This window comes from Periophthalmus magnuspinnatus, chromosome 19 (assembly GCF_009829125.3).
Source record: "Periophthalmus magnuspinnatus isolate fPerMag1 chromosome 19, fPerMag1.2.pri, whole genome shotgun sequence".
Taxonomy (NCBI): domain Eukaryota; kingdom Metazoa; phylum Chordata; class Actinopteri; order Gobiiformes; family Gobiidae; genus Periophthalmus; species Periophthalmus magnuspinnatus.
The window spans coordinates 3,605,347-3,631,232 of NC_047144.1; the positions used below are offsets into that span (position 1 = coordinate 3,605,347).

The 25,886-nt window shown below is 39.9% G+C and overlaps 1 protein-coding gene across 1 annotated transcript; it reads right to left on the minus strand.

Annotated features, from left to right (window-relative positions):
• Positions 1-229: 229 nt before the first annotated feature.
• On the minus strand, positions 230-17,264 carry cdc42ep1a (CDC42 effector protein (Rho GTPase binding) 1a). The gene is made up of 4 exons (XM_055229287.1): positions 17,075-17,264; positions 10,322-10,403; positions 4,103-5,284; positions 230-2,235 (listed from the first exon to the last, which is right to left on the minus strand). Exons 3-4 carry the CDS (start codon positions 4,569-4,571, stop codon positions 1,550-1,552), a joined length of 1,155 nt encoding a protein of 384 aa, XP_055085262.1. The 5' UTR covers positions 4,572-5,284; positions 10,322-10,403; positions 17,075-17,264; the 3' UTR covers positions 230-1,549.
• Positions 17,265-25,886: the final 8,622 nt, after the last annotated feature.

The following is a 25,886-nucleotide window of genomic DNA, read 5'->3' on the forward strand; positions in this document are numbered from 1 at the left end:
CCTGCGTTAAAAAAACAAACTATATAATAATAATAATAATCCATGGACCATCCCCGGTGCCAATTTTCATCTCTTTTAATCCTTTTAATTTTATTTAAAGTTTTGTATTTATTTTTGTTTAGCACTTCCTGGTGGAGTTGTAACACAATTTAAAACAAAAAAAGTTACTGTTTTATGAATAAAGCAAAAATATTACACACTAGAAATGACAATATAAATAATAAAACTATTTCAAACAATTCAAAATAGCTTTATTGTCCATTTATATAATCATAAGTACATCGTTGCTATTGTCCGCAGCATGTGGTAGCGATTTGCACAATTTGCTGCCGGTGGTCACAATACATACATACTTACATACATATACATACAAAATGGCTGCTTATATTTTCATGTACAAGTGTAGAAAATATATAAGACAAATCTTCTATAAAAAGCAATACAGGAGTCAGACTTCATTTTCATACAAGGTGCTCAGAGTAATTGTAGTCTGCAGCTATAGGCTTTAGTGTTAAACAGAAAATACTCATCCCTCAATATCCAATCAGCAACAATCGTAGTGTAAAACCTCCCTTTGTGTGCATTCCTGAGTGACTTGAAGGCTATAAGATACAGTAAGACTTTGTATTGTTCAAATTTTCCCCCTTCCCTTATTTAAAGCTACATTATGGAACTTTTCTGGTTAAAGGAGATGCTATTGCTTTGCCTGAAATTTCCCACAGTATGGCATTAAACGTATCTACCACCAAGCGGGGGTCAAATCTATTTACGGGTATTCTGCTGCGATTTTTGAGTAATAAAAATGTTTGCAATCAAATACATGCAAAACAAGTGTAATGCCATACTGCGCAGCATTCTAGATAAAGCACTAACATCTCCATGGAGATTGGAGGCAAGTGTGTAGCAGATCCCCACCCGAAAAGTTACATATTTCACCTTTAACCCATCTATGTGATGATCTAATTTCCTATCAGGACCCTTTATTCCGGTACACCTGGGGCTTCATTGCATAGTTATAAATAGATCCGTTAATCAGTAAATGTCCATTTGGATATAAAAAATTCTGATCAGACTTGCATTTTTTTTTATTGCTATCCCTTCAATAAACAAGCTGCTTTGATTATAGTCAGGAATCATAATATGTAAGTCCTATATTATGCAAAATTGACTATTGTGAGCTTTAAGCCATATTAGAATGTTGTTATCGCATCAAAAACACCTGGATTTATGTTTTGTTTTGTTCAAATAAACTTGAGTAACACTTTATTATTAGTCTGTAAACATATCCACATCTCAAAATGCTTTGTTCCACCTTGTGATGTCATGTAGTGGTAGATTTCATGTTAATGGCCACCCTTTGTTCAATATAGATAAGCAAATCCACCGCAATGATTAACACGACATGACAAGGTGAACTCAGCCTAAATATGCAGGGTTTGTGTGTGTGACTGAAACAAAACACTGGTATATTTTTGATGAGGAAACAACATTATACCATAGATCAGAAAATAGCGTAATATGGACCCATAACGTCACTCTTTTATCCTCTTTAGACTTTGATTTCGTCGTCGTCTTCAATGTAAGTGTAGGACATTTTCTTCTTGCTGAACATGTCTGAGTGAGCGTCCATCTTGTAGTGTCCCTTCACCACCCCGCTGCCTCCGTAGTGACGTGCCAGCACATCTGTCGCGCTCTGAAACCTCTCACTCTCCATCCCTACCCCCCCCTTCACCCTCTCCGCAGACCCCATCACCACATCGGGCATTTTAACTGAAAATACGCGTTCGTTAACTTCGATCGCCTCTTCGTCATCCCAGTTTGGGCTTTTCCCGCCCCCGCAGTCCTCTCTGAGCAGGGAATCCACGTAAGAGATGGTCGCCGAATCCATCTCCGAGCCCTCGTTGGTCAGCCCGCACGCCGATCCCTCCTCCCAGGCGTGGCCATGGTCCTCGAGATGGCCGCCGTCGATCAGGCCCAGAACTTCGCTCATGAGGGACGGTCCCAGGTCGAAGGTGAAGTCGAGCGAGGTGAGGGACGGCAGGGAGTCGGAGTAGGCAGTGCGCTTGGGTTCGGTGGCGAGGAGGGCGGAGGTGCGGGTGGGGAGAAGGGGCTGGTCGGGGTCAGTGAGGGAGCCGCGGTGCGGGTCTGGGGGGAGGGGGGCGGGGAGGGAGATGGAGGGCTGCTGGCGCTCCAAGCGGGACAGGCGAGGCAGGGTGACAAAGCCCGAGTCCACACCTTAGCACACAGACAAAAACAAAATATGAAATAACTGTAGAGGATGTGCTAGAATCAAATACATCTTTAATAGGTGCTAAATATTACAATTCCTATAGTCTAGTTTTGAAGTTCTGTGATCTTACGAAAAATACCTCTTTATAGATAAATATTATTGTGTTCCAATTAAAAGTGCCGTGTGTAATATTCTGGTTGAGGGTCTGCCACCTGCTTGCCTCATTGGAGATGTCATTGTTTTAGACACATTGGACCAATTCAGTTACAGGTGTTTCTATTTCTAAAATTATAACTTGAAAAACATGCATTCTTACTGTGAGCGGGCTCTTGTAACTTTTCTTAATAGGGCCATTTGGATGTCTTTAATGGGGAATATTATAGGCACAACAATAACATCTCCATAGAGACAAGCATGCAGCGTACCCTCCACCAGAAAACCTACAGTGCACCTTTAATATTATCAATAATATCATTTTGACTTCTGATCAAATAAATGGGAAAGTAGAAGAAGAAATGTCTTTCCAACAGAGGGCAGTATATATTGTTTCAAAATATTCCAATTGCATAAGATAACATGCACTAGATTGGATATTAGCAGGACCAGTAAATAAATAATTGGTATAAAAAAAGAAATGTATGACTTATTTTTCTTATATGAGATGTTACAGCTATTAACTGGTTTTAGACAGACATGCTAGCTAACCCCACATGATGCTGGCACCGCTCTAATCTGCACCATGGTAATATATTAATAGCATTCTCCATGAGTCTAAACCTCTCTCACGTTTGCCCAGAAGGTGAACAAACCCATTTCCTAGTTTAACGGTGAGTCATTCAAACACAGGTTAATAAAGTCTGACATTACAGCATCCAAAAAAAATGTGTTTTGCGTTCCCATTATCGACCCCCTGCAGACAGCCCGAAAAGCGGAGGAGGTCAGACAGATTGTACCATGTCATGTGACGCATTCAAACAGGCATAGCTTAGTCTGGATACTTGTGTTATCAGTGCCAATGATTACAGGGCCTAAGAGGTGATTCATGGAGGACATCTGGGGCAAATCTGTTTAAGTTACAGCGCAAAATGTCTCCAGTTCATCTGACCTGGCAACTATGCGGTGTTTGACTTTGTTTAGCGTCAATGTAATTTAACACCAAAGGAGAGCGGTCTCTGGTATAAAGGCCAATTTCAAGATTAGTGGTTGTTCTTTCTGTAAATTCCAAAATGAATGAGTGCAAATAGATGACATCATGTTCAGAAATTTCCAGTCAAGATGAATGGGGTTTGTGGAATTATGTCAGATCTTTACAAATAGAGCATTTACAGACAAGAATTTAACTGAAAATCTCTCATAACACGTGGCATGGTCAACTAACTGCAATTTGATTACTTCTTTTTCACTGCTGCAAATCTGTCCAAGGCCGTTTCTAACAATATACAAACTGGGCACAAACACTGGTTCCCCATTGCCACTAGGGGGCCCCAAGAAAAATAATACCACTACTACTTTACCTTATCTGATGTTGTAACTGTCTTTTCCATTGTCCTCAATCATCTTTTTTAAATTGACTAAACCTGATGTTTACTTACTCAAATATTTGTGTGGGTAAATTGATAGGTCTCTTTGGAAATGTTACTTCGCCTGGAATGCTCCACAGTATGGCATTAAACCTCTCTATCCTGCATTTATTTAATTACAGGTGTATCTTATTGTTAATCAATACCTTCAAAAACGTGCATTCCTACTAAGAAAACCTTCCAGTCAATGCAAAAACATCTCCACGGAGACAAGTAGACCTCAGAATCTCCACTAGAAAAGTTCCATAGTGCGCCTTTCAGCTCGCCACTTCCATAACATTCTCATACTCACCATATGTGGTCGTCTTGTTCTCCGGCGTGCTCTGGCTGCTGGGGAAGAGCACTCGGGTGGGGGTCCCATTGGGTAGGTCCACATCCAACCGGGGTAGGGAGATAGCGTTCTTGATGATGGGCGACACAGCCGGGGGCGGCGGCGACAGCTCCTTGGCCTCCTCTCGGGGCCGGTTGTCCGAGCCCCTCCTGATCTGGCGCAGGGTCCTGGAGAAGAAGGCTCCTATCTTGTTATCCGGGCTGGTGATCGAGTCCGTTTCACCGCCATTCCCATTGGCCGTGCCCCCGTGATTACTGAGGAAGGAGGTGTCGCCGAAAACGTCTCCACCACGGCCGACATGCATGGTGTGGCGGAAGTCACCAAGCGGGGGGCTGATCATATCTGTGGTTAGGTCCCCTTTAAAGCGTCTCTTGCTGTGGGAGTGTGTTACCAGACCTTTTAGTCCCGATAATTTTTCTTGAAGATTCATTTTGACCAGTTTTTCACACTTATTAAAAAATCCAAAATATAATTCCAGATTGTCGACAACTTTAATCTACAATATTTTATGCTAGGTCTGAATGGTTTAGATTTATTTATGGTTTAATAATAGGATTCTGTTCCAAATTCACATTTTAAACACTTCCAGAAGAATTGACAAAAAGACTGAAATATGAACTGACAAACTAATACAAGAATCACATTTCAGAACATGTTTGGACAGATCTAAACTACAAGGTTAGCAGTTTTATGGAATATGAGACAAGATATTTTGTTGTTTATGAAGGAAATTATGGTACTTTGCGATTTGCTAATGGCGTCTATTCAAATTCCAATTCTGAATAGTCTTGCGGTCTTATTTTATGTCGACAAAAATCTGCTGTCAAGACTTATTCCAGCATCCCAAAAAGCGTGTAACTTCTCCAGCACTCCCAAATACCTGACAATTTAACATCTATGTCTATCATGTGCAAGCCAAGCTCTGCCCTGGTCTTTGTAGCTTGCCGTTCTGCATAGCTGGCCGAATTAAACGCGCATAAATTGCTTAGAACACTATGCAGTTGTGTAGTTGGACGCGGCCGGGCCTTTTGGAATGTAGTGAGGTCGCCTGGTTTCCCTCGGCTGGCTCTCCAATCCGCATCAGCTCAGAAATAGGTCTCTGGTCCAGCTGCTAGCGTTTGTGCGGTGGCGCGGTGGAAACATCTACGGGGGAACAAAAACAGACAGAACATCTATGTTTAAAAAATGGGCAAAGATGTATGGGTTTGAAAAGAATGACATAGGGTGGTTTATATAGGAGCGGTTGAGTAGAGATGAGTGAAACCAATGCTATTCTATTGTCAGAGGTGGGTAGTACTCAGTTACATTTACGTGACACTTTTAAGGTCCTACAGTGCTGTGAAAAAGTATTTGGTCCCTTCCTGAGTTCTTACTTTTTGCATGTGTGTCACACTTAACTGTTTCAGATCATCAAACAAATTTAAATATTAAAACAAAGATAACCCAAGTAAACATAAAAAATACAAACCTACATGATCCTATGTGAAAAAGTAATGGCCCCTTGTTAAATGATAAGGTAACGGTGATTAATAATTTTACTGTGGAAAGCCGAGTTTAATTTCATAGCCACACCCAGGCCTGATGCTGCCAGACCTTTCAAAATCAAGAGATCACTTAAATAGAACATGTCTCACAAGGTGAAGTCGGCCATGATCCAAAGAAATTCAGGAGCAGATAAGAAGAAAAGTAATCGACATGTCTCAGTCTGGAAAAGGTTATAAAGCCATTTCTAAATCTTTGGGACTTCACAAATGGAGAAAGCATGGTACAGTGGTGAACCTTCACAGGAGTGGCCGGCCTACAAAAATGACCCCAAGAGCACAGTGACGACTGATCCAAGAGGTCACAAAGGAACCCAGAACAACATCTAAACAATGGCAGGCCTCACTTGCCTCAGTAAAGGTCAGTGTTCATGACTCAACCCTAAGAAAGACACTAGCTAAAAATGGCATGCATGGCAGAGTTCAGGGCAAAAGCCACAGCTGACAAAAAACAACATAAAGGCTCATCTCACTTTTGCCACAAAACATGATGATGATCCCAAAGCTTTTGGGAAAATATTCTGTGGGCTGATGAAACTAAAGTTGAACTTTTTGGAAGGGGTGCATCCCGTCACATTTGGTGTAAAATGAACAGAGCATTTGATAAAAAGAACATCATGCCAACAGTGAAACATGGTGGCGCTAGTGTCATGGTTTGGGGCGTTGCTGCTTCAGGACCTGGACGACTTGCTGTAACTGAAGGAACCATGAACTCTGCTCTCTACCAACAAATCCTGAAGGAGAACACCCGGCCTTCAGTTTATGACCTCAAGCTGAAGTGCACTTGGGTTCTTCAGCAGGACAATGATCCAAAGCACACCAGCAAGTCCACTTCTGAGTGGTTTACAAAACAAAATGAGGGTTTTTGGGCGACCTAGTCAAAGTCCAGACCTGAACCCAATAGAAATGCTGTGGCATGACCTTAAGAAAGCGGTTCATGCTCAGAAACCCTCCAGTGTGGCTGACTTAAAACAATTCTGCAAAGAAGAGTGGGCCAAAATTCCTCCACAGTGACGTGAAAGACTCATTGCCAGTTCTCACAAACCTTGACTGCAGTTGTTGCTGCTAAGGGCGGTTCAACCAGTTATTAGGTTTAGGGGGCAATTACTTTTTCACATGGGCCATGTAGGTTCAGATGGATTTTGTTCACTTAATAAAATCAGTACCTAAAACTGCATTTTGTGTTTACATGTGACAAGGTGTAACAGCGTGTTTTCAGTTTGAGAGAACTAAATATACAGGGTTTGTGCGTTAAGCATGTGTGAATGAAACAAAACACAACTCCAGGAATACCTTTACTCGAGTAAAGGTTTTGGTTACTCTTCCCACTGAAAGTCTACAAGTGACAAAAGGTTTATGTTGACAATATGAAATGTTTTGACCATTTATGTTTCTTGCATCGCTCTTTCAGAAATGATTAAATGTTTGTGTCTGTCCTTTGAAAATACCAGATTTTGTGCATTATGTTTTGTCTTTTCCCTCTTTATTTAGACAATAGAATGGGATTTTTAACATTAAATAATAGTATTTTTTTATATTCCCATGTGGCCTTATATCTGTGTGATCCCTCAGTGTCCAGTAGGTTCATGGTGGTCCATGGGTGTGTACTAGTCTATGAGTCTTATACTTGTTTTGATACAGCTCAAGATCATTCTAAAGATATTCAGGAAAGGGTAACTTCTGTAGTGTGAATGTGACTATTTTAGTATCAAAACTTGCTCAAATGAATATCTAGCTCTGCTTGTGTACAAGTCTCTCCATGGACCAGCACCAAAGAACATCTCCCACATGTTAGAGCCACATGAACCATCTCACACTCTGAGGACTTCAGGGACCGACCTCCTGCTGAGCCCAGAGTCAGGACTAAACATGGAGAATCAGAGTTTCAGTTTTCTGCAGCTAAAACCTGGAACAATCTCCTGAAGATGTGAGACAGGCCTCTACTTTGACAATGTTTAAATCCAGGATCAAAAGAGTTCTGTTTAGCTGCATGTGACTGAACAGATTTATTCTGAACTTTTCTCCTTTAATGTTAATTTTATGATGATTATTTGTGATTATTTATGTTTTAATTTGTGTGATTTTAACATCTTTCTTATTCTGTAAATCACTTTGAATTACTTTGTGTACAGATTGTGCTATACAAATAAACTTGCCTTGCCTAGTTTTCGATACTAGTTTCTTTATCAATTGGTATCTGATTTTCAATACTTGTACCTGGGTAATATTGTTTTGAAGTAACATTACTCTTACTTAAGTAAAATTACCTACTCTACCCACCTCTGTCTATTATGCACAACATTCAACTGATCCCAGACAAGAGTTTTTTTTTTTTTAGGATTCTGCGTTCCAAAGGTCCACTGGTCTGGAACTGACTAAATTTAGACACAGTCTACTTTGCCGCTGCAGAGGAGAGACAGACTTTTAGGGGATTCCTGGAGTCAGTCTGACCTGCTTTGTCACAGAAAAGAGGAGTTTATTCTCTCTGAAAGGATTGAGTTAGAGCAGCAGAAACCAGTCTATAAACCTACACAGTACACGCCACTCTAACAGCACAGCTTTTAGTAGTGTAGTAAAAACAGGATATGAGATCAACATCAGTCCAAATAAGAATGTGCCCGTTTTAGAACAGTCATCCTCTAAAAACAATCTTGTGGCTTGATGGCTTGTAGCTCGTGGTATAGCTCTCAATCAAACTAGCTTACTATCGTCTCATTATAATATCATATTTTACACAATTATGACACAAGATATGTTTTGTATTACATCTTTTCCAGTAGAAAGATCTCCCTCCTGCTTGTCCCCTTGGATGTTATAGCTTTATCTGGAATGTTTTTCACCGTATAACAATAAACTTGCATATGCCTTCATTCAGTAACACGTTTAAACACCTTAACTGAGCAGGGAAGAGTCGCCTCTCCACAGACCTGTAACTTGGCCTAGGGGTGTCTCCGTGATGACAGAGTAAAATTTAATGCCATATTTTTTGGAACATTCTAGTCAAAGCGCTAGGAAAAGTTACACAGTGCACCTTTAAATAGCAAATTACGTTAACTGGTATCCAACTAGAAACGAGCATATTGAGTTTTGGAGATGCAGACAGCCCAATAATGCAGGATTACTCAAATATGTATGAATGAAACAAAATACAACTCCAGGTATTGTGGAAGTGCGTTAGTGTGAAAAAGGTAACAACGTTGTAACATGGCTTAAAACTCACAAGACTCAATTTTGCATATATAGACTTTCAGTGAAAATATGTTAGGTGGGGAAAACAGACTTAAAATATCTGATAAGAGAAGCTGAGCTATGACTTCCTTGTGTGTATTAGAGCAGGGGGAAAAAAAAGCCTTCCTCCCAGTGTTGTTCTTTGCCAGCGGAGTAATGGATATCCAATCCTTAAATATTTTGATAGTATAAAGCAGCTCTGACAAGGTCCTCTGTTTCTCTTTATAAGCCCCTGTACTGCCGCCCCCACACATGCACTCTACCCATCTGGCTGCATTAATGAGCTGCTACAGTTCACGACACGCAGTCTGGGGCGCCCTCTCCTCCCCGCCACCAGCGCGAAACTCACACGGAGGTTGAACGTGAGACTATAATTTGAGCTGTCAAAGAGTATCGAAAATGACAAAACAGAACTAGATACTCATTTAAGCAACTATCGGTACTGAAAAAAAATAATAATAATAATAAAAAATATATATAACTGGATCAAATTTGACTTTTTCTGAACAGTTAAATCTTACAAGCCTACACTGAATAATAAACAAACACTATTATTTAGAGTTATCGTCTAAAAAAGCTTAACTTCGGTATCAAAATCAGTATTGAGAATCAAGTTTATTCTTTACTATCAAAATCAAGTTTGAAATTTTAGTATCGTGATAACAGTATCTCAGACATATTCATTTATTGGGGGTTTTATTGCTCAAAAATACATCAAAAAGCATGCATTCTTACTGTAAGCTCCACAGATATGACCTGTAACTTGGCCTGGTTACATCATCTGCTTGTCCCCAGGGAGATAAAGGTTTTTAATGCCTAACTGTGGAACATTCTAAGCAAATCAATGGTGACAAGCAGGCTGCAGACCCTCCACCGAAGAGGTTTCATACTGTACCATTATCTACAGCTACACTGGGATATGTGGGCCTTCATATGGTCAAATAAGCAAAACAAACACTGCCTGAAAATCTATATCGAACCAGCTCCAATTTTCACCATCTGCACACGTCATTAAGACAATAATTTGTTTCTTCCAATAAGGAAAAACAGTTGTCTGTGCATCATGTTTAAACAAGACAGTGTAATTGATAACAGCATTAAGCAGACTCGCTGGAGGAGGCCATTCATTATTGTGTTTATACAGGCTGGTGTTTTGTGTTTCCCTTTAATCCGGTTAATTCCTCTGACCACAGCACAGACAGGGTCGCCCCCTTTTGGACCTGTGTTGTGGGACATAAAGGGCAAAGCTCATACGACCTACACATGCGCTGCCCAAATGAGCACTGGTTTGAGTCGATCTAGAATGACACATATATAAAAATAGATATACAAAAAGTTTTACAAAAATACTATTAACTCCCTGGTTGTAACATCGTTGTCATCTAAAAACAGTAGGGGGGCTCGAGCATACCTTGGATTAGGTTACAGTCTTGGTAGGGGGCTTGGGTCTTCTAAAACCAGTCTGATGCCACTCCAGACAGTCCAAATGATTTCTGTAAAATATAGGAGTCAGAAGTAAGAATAGGAAGTAAGAAAGGTTTATAAAGAGTAAATTGTACAGACTGTGGATCCTTAAGGAAGACTTGTTACACAAAATATTTTTAAAGCACCATTTTAGTGTAAAAGCCTGTTTTTTCACTATTGGTGTGTTTATTGTACTGAAAAATATAAAATTTTACTCTGAGCAGACTTGCATCTCCACAAACCTGACTCTTATTTGGCCTGGAGTTGGGCCTCTTCCTGCTTGTCTCTATGGAAATGTTATTGCTATGGATATAATCTTCCATAGTATGGCATAAAACATTTCTATCTCCATGGAGAATGTTCTGGTTTTAACTTTCCATTTCCGTAGAACCATGCAGTTGACTTTCCACCTTTAGAACGTTACATTGCATCCTATCACTTTAAGCTTTTAACACTATCTCAAAAATACAACAAGAAGTATTTAGTTTAACAACAAGTATTTCATTTCGTTTCATTAAAGCATGATTATGACCATTTACATATAAGTAACGTGGGCAATAAAGACACCTATAATTGAATACACCATACTGTGGAACATCTCAGAGCAATAACGTCTCCGTGGGGACAAGCAGGTGGTGGACGTCTCACCAGAAAAGTCACGTAGTGCACCTTTAAGTTATAAAACATATTCTGTACAAATGCGTCATATACAAGTATTGAGAAATGTCTCGTTTGACAGGTTGCTCTGAATAACCTGTGAGTATCAAATGATTGCAATGAAACTGAAAATTGAAAGGACAAAGAACATTCAAACATTCTTGTCGTAAGTAGCCAAGAACATCCACTCATCGCTGATCCAAATATAACCAACACTGCTGTCTAAATTATGACCCTGTTTCTGCTCCAACTTCATAAAGCCAGTACTCTCGAGTGTTACAATCTAATACTTTCTTCAACAACACAATATTATTTTCTATCAGCTCCGCAGTCCAAGGTTTTGCAGTTGTGTGGAACTTCACAGACAGACTCCATAAAATATGTCCATGTCACGACGTAAAGCATTGAACTGGCCCTAAACCAGGGGAACCACACTTTAATGAGAGCCAGAGGAGCATCCGTCAGAACAGAAGGCAGCGCATGCACTGTCTGCTGCTCAGGGAGGATTGGAAACATGCTACTATGAATATGCCATTGTTCTTCCTTAAATCTATTGCTTAAGCCTGCACAATATCAGGAAAACATGTGTTAAAGTTTGTGAATAATACGTTATGATCTGTAATATTTCAGTAGTCTCAATGATGGAGCGATTGTTCAGGTACTTTCCATAATAGAAACCAATACAATACAAGGAGAAAGAGTTATGTTGACGTGAAAGAAAGGCAATAAGAACAAAACAGAAACTTTATATGAATAAACCATCTAAAAACTACGAATAAGGCATTGCTTTTTTACTGATACAGACAGAGTGTTCAGAATTGAATTGCAGTAGGGGATTCTACTATAATGGTACTACTAACTAGTCCAGTTATTTCATATATTTAAATCTTAAAGGGCCTATCCCTTGTATTTGAACAAAACATTTATCGTCCCAGTACAGATATGTTGTAGTCTATAAGCAGCTCTTGAGGTCAAAGTAAGTCTGGTACGTACTGTCTGCATCCGATTTTAAAGCGTTTTATTGTCCAAGATTCATGCAGGGTGTGGTTAGCATGCTATTTGTTGTTAGTGTTACTGCGCTGGCGAAGCTCCGCTCTGGTCTCTGAAAGTTGTGACAAGTGACAGTAAACTCATCGCTGTGTATAATTAGTATAATATGAATTCATAAGGTGTGTGAGGAATAACACAACCACTGCAATTGTTTAAAATGAACTAGTTTTGTTTGCCAGGAAAGTAAAACTCAGGTACACTGCCTGTTAAAATCTGGTTTAAAATTAAAAAAAATAAAAAAATAAACGTGAATGCTGTATTTCATTTGATTAAGTTGTCAATAATCATGAATAATTGTAAAATGATAGTGTTTGTGTTTCTGTACACAATAATTATAACACTAAAATTTGATAGTGTGACATCCCTAACTGTGGTAACATTGAGTTATATTAATGCAATGGTAATTAAAGAGTTTATATAATCAATTTCAGATCTCACCATGCTCTAACAATTTGACATATAAAACATTAGTGTAATATTTCATAGCACAGATATTACAGATGTAGTTTCCATGCACGACTTTACAGAATTCATTTCCCCTCACGTTTCCCTACTCAACCTTTACCTCACTTCCCTTATCCAACGCCAACTACACAAAACCTCTATTGCTTAGGCTCAAAAGGGTTGACGTTCCTAAACGCTAAATCAATTATGCCCTTTGCTTGCTGTCGCAACTCTTTCATCTCGTGTCCTTTACTAACTAACCCGCTAACCAGGTGAACAAATACACAAAAGATAAGGCCACATATTTCAGGCTCTCCCTCGGACTTTCAATTACGGCCCTATTTTCGCCATCCGTGCTCTGACCGGATCCAAGCTAAACATCGCTGCACTTCCTCCCTCTCCAACAAAACAACTTTAAGCCTCCACAGATATCTTTAGCGTATTCGAGCATCTGTTGAAATTGGCAGTTCGCTCTAGGTTGGCTTTTTGGTTGTGTTTTTGCTCCTTTGTGCGAGCGTTCCTTCCTTGGTTCAAACACAAACAGAGGCGGACTGGAGTTATAGAGGTCATTATAAGGGGGCGGAGGGATATAATGAGGTATAATGAGGGCGTAATTAGGTCCTGGTGAAATCGTTTTTTATTGTTCATGGCTCTGCTTTGCCAAAACATTAATATTAGAAAAGGGAGACCACCACACGCAGTGTAATTATGATGACAGCTTTTATGTAATAATCTTACGGTATTATAGGCCACTTGGGGGTTTTAACATGCTAGAAAGAAAATTGTGGGAGAACCTTGCAAATTATGTCTCAAGCGTAGTTCTTTCCGTCTACTATTTTTCACTTCTAGCGTCCTAACTATTCAACGTGATGTGTTTATGAGTTTTGCTAACAACAACTAGCATCCTAACACCTCTAACTAAAAAAAATATTTGCAGATTTGAACATCTAACCTCAAAACATGCAGTAGTAAACTTAGCTTGTGGGGTAGAGGGTCCACCACCTGCTTGTCTCCGTGAAAAATGCCAACTAACAGGCCAGATCTGTGTAGAGGCATACCCGCTCACTGTATCTATGCGACGAGACAAGAAAAAGATGCCACTACTAGTAGAAAGAACTGCCACAAATATGATATATCAATTTTCCTTATGAACCTTCACATTAACACAGGAACAAACACTTGCCATACAATCCAACACAACAACTTTGTGACAGGAAGTTACTAATTGCTTTTTCCTTATTGCACTTGACTTGAGTAATTACTTTCTCTTTTGAAGCCCTGTCTCCATAAATGTGTTTATTTAGAACCGTCTGTCTTTATGTATAACGTCTTCCGAGAACAAAGAGGGGAAAGCTGCAAGAGGAGGGTCTGGCACTGTCTATTCTCTTACTAACTCTAAAAATATCCATCTGCGCCCATGCTTATGTCCCAAAGTAATGATTAGCAGCTGTCATTGTCTCCCTTTGCGTTCCTATATTGTTCTGTCTGCGATTTGCCATGTTGGTGCCAAATATCATAAACTGGAAGGCCTCAGGAAGACGGGGGAGGTGGAGCGGTGCCAAAGCTGGGAACACTTTACAGTCGTCATTGCCAAGTTCCCATGAAGTCAGATTTCCTGTGTTAACCTGGATCCTTTAGGCAGAAGAAAGGATTTTAGATTAACCAAAGATACCTCCTAAGATTTATGATATCCTTATCATCAAACATCCCTCTTCTTAATATATCCAGCCAAAAAAGAACAAGCAAAGATGTTATATAAGGTTTAGGGACATATCTGTTGTGGAATAAACTGAAGTAGTCCAGGAGTTGTAAAAAAAAAAAAAAAAGGAGCATGAGGCTGGACACATTAACCCTCAAGACATTGTGATATATGATAGTGCTGTTCATTCCAGTCTAGTCGAGCCATGCTTCCGTTGTAGGGAGTATTATACCTCTTATGACATAGGCCAAGATAACAAACGGCAGTGAGTGGCCTTGGTACACTTGTCTAATTCTGATAAATAAAATAAATAAATAAAATGAACAAATTTTAGGGCCTTCCAATTGACTTTAAAATAAGGGCATTGGCAAATAACACGCAAACAGCAAGAGAAATATCAGATGGAAAGAGAAAAATCAGATAGCGGTCGAGGAAAACAAAATCCATATCGGACCATCTCAAATTAAGGATTCGTGTTTTGATTTTTTTCTGACAGTGACAAAGCATCTTCACCATATTTCAATTGAAACGTCTGCAATGTGAAAGCAAAGACAGCAGCTGGACGCAACTGACCCCTCTCCACATTTGGCTACGTCAATGACACCTAGAGGTCACCGCCATAGGTCCCGTCAGGAATGTAGAGCCCGAGTAAGAGTAGGTATGAGGAGAGAAGGCGTCATTGTAATGTGATAGATTCGTATAGACATGTGCTGATCATCTGGCGAGCACATTACCAACGCGAGCATGAAAGAGGAAACAGGAAATTCTCAATGGCATTCTTTTCATCAAAGTTTAATCATTATGTTAGCCCATGGGTTCTCAATCTGCAGTACAGGTGCTGCTGGTGATACGCAAGTTTCTTATATAGCACAGAGAATTTAATTATTATGTCTGGAGTAGTGTTCGGCTGCACTGATATATATTTACTAATGTAATCTAGATTAAGAAAGACGTAAAGGTACTACAAAGCATGTATCTGAACAGCTAACGTTGAGAATAGCCACGCTGCTACTTTGCCATTTCAACATGCATCACTCCTCACTGTTTGCCAGCAGAGGGCGTCAGACATTTACAGTGTGAAATATACAGGTGCCACAAAATAAAGAACAATTTTTAAGTCCAGTGATGATGATGACGCTAAAGATATAATTTAGATTTATGTTTGTTTGTACTTTGGATAGTTCTGCTTCATTGTTGTCAGTTTGCTTAGTCATGGATGTTTAAAAAGCCAAACATTATCTGGAGTTGTATTCGGGCGGGAAATGTTTTTGACCCCCTGAATTAGCCTACTGGATTCTGTGCTCTTATCGATCTCCAATGTTTCCGTTTGTGTGTTTATTTGTCCGGGCCAACGGTCTCCTACAGCAGCGTGTGTGTGTGTGTGTGTGTGTGGCATTTCATATGGTGGCCTCCTTAGTGGACCGCAGGGGAGGGTCAGAGGTCACACCCCCCTGGACATTTTGTTGGTCACTTGTAGCTCTAATTAAAACACTTGCAAGGCCAACAACTTGTCCGCTATGCCAACTAGGGCTGGGAATCACAGGGTCCCTCAGGATTCAGTATGATAAATAGCTCAGGATACGATGATCTCACAGTTTTCTGATACATGCCGTGATCAATATAACTGCATTATTTACCTGCTAAAACTTCATTTGGAACACAGCCACTTAATCATAAAAACGATGAATGTGTCAGATGTATTGTATTGCAAGTCAGCTGCGTATGCTACTGTCAGCTTATAAACTCTTTGCGGTGAATAATCAGGGTGTTCTGGATGCATAAGGTAAGTGAGGAATAACTTTGGACCACTGAAAACCATTTAAAATTAACTATTTTTTGTATTTTTAAGACAGTAAAAATCAAGTTTAAGTTTTTTTCTGTCAAAACAAGCAACAAATATTGTATTACTCACCCAATAATTTCGTAAAATATGCCCAAAAAAAAAATACTTATGCTATATTGATGTTATATTGAGCCCATGATATCAATACTGTATTGCCAAATTTAATATCACGATATACTGATATTTCGATACAGCGAGTGGGTATGTCTCTACACATATTTCACCCAAAATGTCAGTGTCCATGTTTTGTTTTTTTTACTATGTGTGGAAATAGCTGTAATTACAAGGCAAGGGCGAGACAAATCAAAGCTGGAGTTTGCTCGGCCTTATGAGCATGTGTAATCATATATCACCAGGGCTGTTAGAAGGATCTAAATTTGTTGTCGAGGCGGTGGAATTTCATGTCGGAGATTTGGGGAAAAGCTTCTATCAACATTTGTCCTCACTCAATGACTCCCACAGCTGTATCCATAAACACTGCCTGTGATAACCATACGGCCACAGCGGTAACAAGTCACTTTTTAGTCCATATCTTTTTACAAGTCATAATGGCATGGGCTTATCGCTAAATAAACCAAATATTTGTCCATTGGATGAATAGCAGGAAGTCTATTAATGTATTCTATTAAACATTAACCCTTTTCAAGTTCAATAGAAAGTGTCCAGCTAATTGCAAACTAATTGGCTGGTGGATAGTCATAAAAGCTGGAAGGATAAGGATAAAGATAAAGATAAGGATATAAAAAAGTCTTGCAAAAGTAAGTATTTAAGTATTTAAGAATTGTGTAAGGTTTTTATAAGACCAAACATGAAAAATAATTTAATTTGATTTAGACAAAGGACATTACTTGGACAGAACAGCAATACAAAAAAAAAAGTGTTGGAAAAAAATCTAAAATAAATCAAATTTGCTAAGTTGCTATAGCCTCCACTCCATTTGTGTAGTGCCAATTAACAATAACGTCAACACAGCCAAAATGTGTTAAGAAACTTCTGCAAAAACTCACCTTGGATTACGCAGGACAACGTGAAATGCAACTATATCACTCCATTCTGATAATCACTCCAAGAAGAAATGAGTTTGGGTCTGGTTTTTTGGGTATCTCCGGTCCGAAGCAGGCAGAGGTGCAGCCGGGACTGTGTGTGAGTGCTGTGTGACTGTTGTGCGAGTGTTGTGTGACTGCTGTGTGCCCCTGTGTGTGTGTGTGTGCAGAGCGGTGAGGAGCGCGGGGGGAAAGGGGCGGGGCGTGGAGGAGCAGAGGACCGCGACCGCGCTCCAGTGGAACAAGCGGAGGAGGGGGGGGCTCCCACACTGCAAAGCGCTGCTCCATGTGTCCAATCTGCAGGCTCTGAAGTCTCAACAAGCCGCCAATTGGCTCATTAACTCCATTTAAATCAATATGGACCGACAACGCGGAAAGAGGACAGCGATATCATGTTTTTACGCACGAGGCAGGGGGCGCTCTGGTCATTGCGCAGGTCACAAATCTGCCAATCAACTTTCTGCACTCTTGTTTGATAAGATAAATAAACATGGACCTAAGCTACTGTGAACTGGGGTAATTTTGACCTATGAATGCATGAACAGAATGGGCCATATCAGAAACATCACATGTAGCTCCAAGTGCAAATTTTTGATGCAGTGTATATTATTTATCAATGTCACATTATTGGACAGTGCTCTTGCCTAGTGTAGATAATAGAAAAATAATACAAATAACACATTTAAAGAGCTTGTAAAAGGGCAGACTATGCAGCACTTGCAGTCAAATATTTTGTGCTTGTAAAACCCACCAACATGTGACCACCTACTCCATCATTTGTGTTGGCCACAGCAGAAACTCAGATGACGTAGCCACATTCACATACACAGCCCATTGCTTATTGTATGACATTTTGGCATGTTGCTACCCAAATTGAAATAGCACACTTTTATTTAATTACTCCAGAAAATACGGTAAACTGTGCAATTTTTTAAGTATCCTCATTTCCTTTATAAACAACAAAACATTCTGTCTTATTCTGCATAAAAAAAAACTGCTAACTCTGTCTGTTTGTCAGTTCATCTTCCTGTTTTCGTCGTCAATTCTTCTGGGCATGTTTAAAATGTGAACATAAATTGCAAATCTAATACCAATGTTTGTCAGAAGCATTGGGATCAGCTGCAATAATATTTGGATTATTAAAAAATTATATTCAGATAGTAATTGATCTAGTATTGAAACTAGTATTGGGGGAAAAAAAGCACTTTGACAATTTTTGATCTTGTAAGTATTGAAAAAATATAAAAATTGCACTGTTTTGATCGTTTTTGAATGATTTTGTGAGCATTATAAGACCACATGGATTAATTACTGTCAAAAAAAAAAAAAAAAAAAAAAAAAAAAGTCTATTATTGTGCTGTTAAAATCTGTACAACGACCCACACTTTTATTTAATATCATATAGAAGTTTGTTTATTTTTTTTCTCATTTATTTATTTATTTTGAGCACGTGTATCAAGTACACTTCATGCAACATTTCACAGATTTGTTCTTATTTAAGCTCGAAAAAGGAGTGGAAAGAAGAAAACGTATTAAATCCCATCCCTGTCTTCCATTAAGACATGAGTTAAATGTTTAGTTTAAGCTTCCTGTTTAGTTGAAAAAAAGAAAATATATACACACACATACACATAGACTCATTCAATTCATGACAATAAATGCAGCAAAAGGTGACTGACAATAATTTAGATGTGCAGTGTTACTATAAGGCACTGTATTTCCAAATTGCAACAGAAATAAAAACATAGCAACAATGGTAAGAACAAGAATAGATCAATGGTTAGGAAATAAAAAGTATAAAGTAGAACCAGCACTGATAAAGAGAAAGTGCAGTATGACTTTATATTTAAACTGGCCTCTCTCTGTATCAAACCCGACCATGTCTTTATATAAAAAAAACATCTAGTCTAACTTAAGCTGGTATAATGTTGTTTAAAGCGCGATCGATGTGGAAATAATGTCACTTTTACTGCGTCTGCGTTGACCGAGGGATGAACGACGGCCTCTGTGCTGAATAGGTGTGTTTGAATGAATAGACGGAGAGAAAACACAATATTCTCAGGTGTTACAAGAACTTAAAATGTCCTTTGTGTTGGTTTTGCTCCAAATAAGGCTACAAGATTAATTGCAGTTTTAATGGATTTTAATAGTAGTAAAAGTGCCATATTTTCTGGACAATAAGTCGCACCTTTGTTTCAGTTTGGCCGAGGGTGCGACTTATACTCAGATGCAATTTATATGTGAAATATATCTTCGTTTTTTTTGTTTTTTTTTCATTAGTATGTATTTTTTGGCTGGTGCAACTTAAACTCAGATGCAACTTTTATCTTTTGGGGTTTTTTTTCTTCATTATTATGTTTTCAGATTCTAGAACGCGACGATGTCATTCTCCCAAGAGTCAGATGAACATACAAAGATTCATTTTGTTTTAAAATATTGAATCGCTATGGAAACAGTCAAACGTTTGCATTCATTCTGAAACCCAGTGATCGAAGTAATCTACAAAAACGAGATGATTAAAAATAAAAATGCGTTTATTCGATGTATTGTAATGATCTGATGTGTTGGTTTTTTTAGCGCAGGGTCCACACCTTTTGTTTGTTTATGTGTCGTTGTTATTTGTATGTGTTGCCATGCAGGTTCCACTTCCAGTTGCTGGTCACTGCGGAGGATTTGTAACTTATTAATGTTCATATCTCAAACACAATTGTGAAATAAAAACACCAGGATCACGTAGAACGGGTCCACACGAACATATCACCACCAAAATGATGAGTCTGACAGCAGCAGTTACAGAGAGAGGAGACACGGTTTTTCAATGTAAAGTGAATTGGAGCCAGAGTCGCCGGATGTGCAGCCCATGATCACTTCCTGTTTGGAACGTGTCGGCAGCAGGATAGTTATGTCCATTTATATAAACAGTGTATTGTTTCCTCACACCAGAACACTGCAGGATTAACATAGTGAATTTACACAAATCACTACGACTCACACACAAGCACGGAAATATTTATTTTTTTTAATTTTAGATTCATTTTCCTATTTCAAGTCATTTAAACCAAGGCTAGATTTTTTGCGGTTTCTTTATAATTTGAGTCATTTCAGATAGATTAAGTCCATAGTATATGGTTCAGGTTTAGTCCTAGTTTAGTCCTGGTTTAGTTCTGGTCTAGTCCTGGTCTAGTCCTCCTCTAGTTCTAGTTTTGTCATAGTTTTGTCATAGTTTAGTCCTCCTTTAGTCCTCTTTTAGTCCTCCTTTAGTCCTCCTTTAGTCCTCCTTTAGTCCTGGTTAAGTCCTCCTTTAGTCCTGGTTTAGTCCTCCTTTAGTCCTGGTTTAGTCCTGGTTTAGTCCTCCTTTAGTCCTGGTTTAGTCCTGATTTAGTCCTCCTTTAGTCCTGGTTTAGTCCTCCTTTAGTCCTGGTTTAGTCCTGGTTTAGTCCTCCTTTAGTCCTGGTTTAGTTCTCCTTTAGTCCTGGTTTAGTCCTCCTTTAGTCCTGGTTTAGTCCTCCTTTAGTCCTGGTTTAGTCCTGGTTTAGTCCTCCTTTAGTCCTGGTTTAGTTCTCCTTTAGTCCTGATTTAGTCCTCCTTTAGTCCTGGTTTAGTCCTCCTTTAGTCCTGGTTTAGTCCTGGTTTAGTCTTCCTTTAGTCCTGGTTTAGTCCTCCTTTAGTCCTGGTTTAGTCCTCCTTTAGTCCTGGTTTAGTCCTGGTTTAGTCCTGGTTTAGTCCTGGTTTAGTCCTGGTGTAGTCCTCCTTTAGTCCTGGTTTAGTCCTGGTTTAGTCCTCCTTTAGTCCTGGTTTAGTCCTCCTTTAGTCCTGGTTTAGTCCTCCTTTAGTCCTGGTTTAGTCCTGGTTTAGTCCTGGTTTAGTCCTGGTGTAGTCCTCCTTTAGTCCTGGTTTAGTCCTGGTTTAGTCCTCCTTTAGTCCTGGTTTAGTCCTGGTTTAGTCCTCCTTTAGTCCTGGTTTAGTCCTCCTTTAGTCCTGGTTTAGTCCTGGTTTAGTCCTGGTTTAGTCCTGGTTTAGTCCTGGTGTAGTCCTCCTTTAGTCCTGGTTTAGTCCTGGTTTAGTCCTCCTTTAGTCCTGGTTTACTCCTGGTTTAGTCCTGGTTTAGTCCTGGTTTAGTCCTGGTTTAGTCCTCCTTTAGTCCTGGTTTAGTCCTGGTTTAGTCCTCCTTTAGTCCTGGTTTAGTCCTGGTTTAGTCCTCCTTTAGTCCTGGTTTAGTCCTGGTTTAGTCCTCCTTTAGTCCTGGTTTAGTCCTGGTTTAGTCCTGGTTTAGTCCTCCTTTAGTCCTGGTTTAGTCCTGGTTTAGTCCTCCTTTAGTCCTGGTTTAGTCCTGGTTTAGTCCTCCTTTAGTCCTGGTTTAGTCCTGGTTTAGTCCTCCTTTAGTCCTGGTTTAGTCCTGGTTTAGTCCTCCTTTAGTCCTGGTTTAGTCCTCCTTTAGTCCTGGTTTAGTCCTGGTTTAGTCCTGGTTTAGTCCTGGTTTAGTCCTGGTGTAGTCCTCCTTTAGTCCTGGTTTAGTCCTGGTTTAGTCCTCCTTTAGTCCTGGTTTACTCCTGGTTTAGTCCTGGTTTAGTCCTGGTTTAGTCCTGGTTTAGTCCTCCTTTAGTCCTGGTTTAGTCCTGGTTTAGTCCTCCTTTAGTCCTGGTTTAGTCCTGGTTTAGTCCTCCTTTAGTCCTGGTTTAGTCCTGGTTTAGTCCTCCTTTAGTCCTGGTTTAGTCCTGGTTTAGTCCTGGTTTAGTCCTCCTTTAGTCCTGGTTTAGTCCTGGTTTAGTCCTCCTTTAGTCCTGGTTTAGTCCTGGTTTAGTCCTCCTTTAGTCCTGGTTTAGTCCTGGTTTAGTCCTGGTTTAGTCCTGGTTTAGTCCTGGTTTAGTCCTCCTTTAGTCCTGGTTTAGTCCTGGTTTAGTCCTCCTTTAGTCCTGGTTTAGTCCTGGTTTAGTCCTCCTTTAGTCCTGGTTTAGTCCTGGTTTAGTCCTCCTTTAGTCCTGGTTTAGTCCTGGTTTAGTCCTCCTTTAGTCCTGGTTTAGTCCTCCTTTAGTCCTCCTTTAGTCCTGGTTTAGTCCTCCTTTAGTCCTCCTTTAGTCCTGGTTTAGTCCTGGTTTAGTCCTCCTTTAGTCCTGGTTTAGTCCTGGTTTAGTCCTGGTGTAGTCCTCCTTTAGTGATCTACAGCCCTAGGTCCACAGACTGTATAAAGACGTTTACTGATTGTGACGTCGCCCACAGCGTTCGGCTCCAGTCACATGAAGCTCACCAACGAGCCGATCCAGACGCCCTCTCCAGAAGAAAAAAAACAACTGAATTATTATCAATTCTTCGATAAATCTTTGTCCCCTAGTAGGACACTCCCGTGAAGCAGATGTTATTGACCTTTATGTGAGCAAAAACGGGCCGTGTGCTGGGCTGTGTCAACACAACCAGATCTATTAAAAAAAAAAGTATAAGCTAACTAGTCTCCATCAGCTGATTATGAAATTAGCTTACTTTTTATGCTTTACTATCTTAATGCCAAAATCTAGCTATTAAACAAGAACATTTGTTTCAACTGAGGCAGCATTTCTTTTATCGGGCCTTAAACGCAAAACACCACTTATCCAAATATTCCAGACTCGTTTGACTGTTTGGGATTAACTGTTCCATCGCCGCTTACGTCTAAACCTCCACCTACCCTGCCCTCCCAAAACAACAAAACCGGGAGATGCGATTGAGGTGTAACCCGTGAAGTAAAGCGGTCAGTCCCACGTTGACCGTCCCGACAGGAAGCGCAGGACCTTATCAACAGGAAGACTAACATCCTCACCCCCCTGCTCAAAGGTTTGAAACGTGCCTGTGTTAGCTTGCACGTTTGGGTCGTCATACAGTTCCAAAATGGCTGCCACGGTGATACCAGGAGTGCGTTCGCGCCCTGTCATCTGTCCCGTAGCAACCCCATGTATAAAGAGAGAGAGAAGCACGTAGGCAGGCGGAGGAAGTGCACCCAAACACGCCCTTCCTTGACTGACATACTCTGAGCGCTAGCACATGTTCACACGGGGGTATCAGAGTCAAGATGCTTCTTCGCTTTGCCGGCGTGACATCATGTGACACCTCACTTATTTGTGTCGAGCTTCACACTATCGCCCACCTGGAAATATCACCTAGAGAACAGAACTACTACTGCTACTACTGCCTTTCAACCGTCTACAATGCTCTCCCTGAATGAGCTTGACATGAATTATTAAATTAAAAAACAGTATTCTTTGTTTTTTAGCACCGGTAATACCTGACCTTTTTAATTCAGTCTTGTATTGGTACTTTTAAAGAGTCCCCAGCCCTACGTATTTGTTCAGATTTTGAAGTGAAAGTATTGTGTTTGTATCTGGCAACATTCCCTATCTGTATTTGTCCTTTGTTTTGACATTACAAGTCTTTTTTTTTGGCGCCACAGCTGATGAATGTTGTGTTATGTATTCTGAGATGAAATGTCCTCTCTACAGATGCGGTTGTGTACACAGTTTGCATTGGAGAGGGCATCTGAGGATTAGACTGTTTGTGCATTCCATCTCGGTCTCTTTTGCGTCGGACATTAAGCCAGTATTTGGTCTGTGCTGTGTCTCCTTGTGGTTAATTCTGCAGCACTAACTCTTTTGTTTAACGCATTTGTCAGGGTTCGTGCGTCTGGAAGGCTTTTACCAGGCAAAGCTCCAATGCTACCTAAACTATTGATCGATGCTGTTTGGAATATTGTCACTTTCGCTTAAAACTTTAGGTCCTGGTTTGGTTCCCTGGTTTGTTGTCTGGTTCGATGTATCTACGGAGTTTGCATGTTCTCTCCATATATCCCTCCAGGCAATGAAGTAATCCTAATAACAAAGAGAGAAAGAATAATATTCCAATTTAAAAAAACAAACAAAAACAATCTAAGCAAGTAGTAAAAACAAGCAAACATACTACTTTTATGTTAGCCTATCATTTGGCTAAAAGTTACATACTGTGGCTTTAAAGGCTACTATATATTTTGCTTTTCATGTTTCTTAGTGCTATGTGTTTGCCTTTGTAAATATTTATACAGGTGAGAAAGGTTAGAATGGAATCAGATTACTCACACTAGATTTCATTTTTCACATGCAAATTCAATAATGTGACAAAGCAGATAAAGATCAGATATTTTGTGTCCATGTAAATGTAGCCACACTGTAGTTTTACTGGGGCAGCTGTTCACACGTTACCAGATTCCTTTGTGCCAGTGCTGCCACTATCTAACACCTGATATGTTATCCAGCACTTCAGCACTCCTGTCTCCTGCAGCCTCCTCAGTCATTAAAGGCCCTGTACGGGGTTTTTCCACATGTCTTTGAGCACAATTTGTCTTTTTTAAGTGCAAATGAATCGTATAAGCCACTCTTGAGTCTGCTGTGTACACTCTTCATCTAATTATAAAGTATTTTATTGTCTGGTAATCTGGAAGTGCACTGTTATCATGCTATAATAACAATCATTGACTTATATAGCACCTTTTTGGATGTTCAGTGATGCTTTACAGCGCAGGATTCATTCAGTCCACACTCTGTGCCCTGGAGCAGACTGACAGAAGTGAGGCTGCCAATCTGTGCCATCGGCCCTTCTAATCACCACGAGCTTTCACACACACACACCACCTTTATACTAGGACAATTGTGGACATTAGTTTTTGCCACTGGCGTCCCACTGTGGGACATGATATTCCCAGCGGTCACCCATCCAAGTACTATCCAAGTCCGGCTTTGCTTAGCCTCTGACAGTGTGGCCACAAAGCTGGTATTGCCACAAGACAGTTGTTACTGACAACAAAACTTTGTTCTGGCCTCTGAAAGTTGTGAAACATGCTTATAAACTCATCACTGTGAATAATTAGGATGATCGGAATGCATAAGGTAAGTGAGGAATAACTCTGGATCACTAGAAACCATTTAAAATGAACTAGTTCTGTTTTTCAAGTTTTTAGTGTAAACTAGTCTATGTGTCTTATACTTGTTCTGATACAGCTCAAGATCATTCTAAAGATATTCTGGAAAGGTTCATTTCTGTTCTGTGAATGTGACTTTTTTTTAGTAAAGATGCTTTCTTAAATGATTGTGTAGTTTCGATACTAGTTTTGGTATCAATTAGTATCTGATTTTTTATATTTTTGCTAATCTTACTCCCCTTATTGTGCTCAACTATTTACTTTATACTACTTCACTCTATTCCAAAACGAACCACACCCTTTTGAATGCTGCTCAGAGTCTCTTTAAGGGAGTCTAGATTACAAATTTTGAGCTTTTTCACAATCTTTTCCTTCTGTTTTTCATTCTTCGCGGCTTAAACTGCTCCTTTTGCCCCTGCCAAGTCTCTCACGCGCTGCACATATCTCTTGAGTCGGTTTGGGCCCAAATTTCCCACAGTTGTGAGTTTTCTCACCTTGACACCTTTACATTTGACCTTACGCTCCCGACTATTCCACAATACGAGTCTGTAAATTCCCCGCATGCTGATTAAATGTTGATATTTCCTGTCTATTAACACACCAGGAGTGAACCCAACACCATTCTCATAACTCTTAAGCCCCCAAGAGAAAAACAAAAAAAAGGCATTCCAAAACATTCCCAGTTTGGCCTTTACTTATCGCGTATTTGTTTGGAAAAGTCTATTTTGGAGCAATGACCCAAAGTAGTAGACAGAGCTCTGATAACAGTGATGCATGTTAGTTGTATACATGTCACAGTGTACTCATTATGGTAAATGAGGGGAAAAAACTATAGGCATGCTCCAAAATGCATCGATCTGG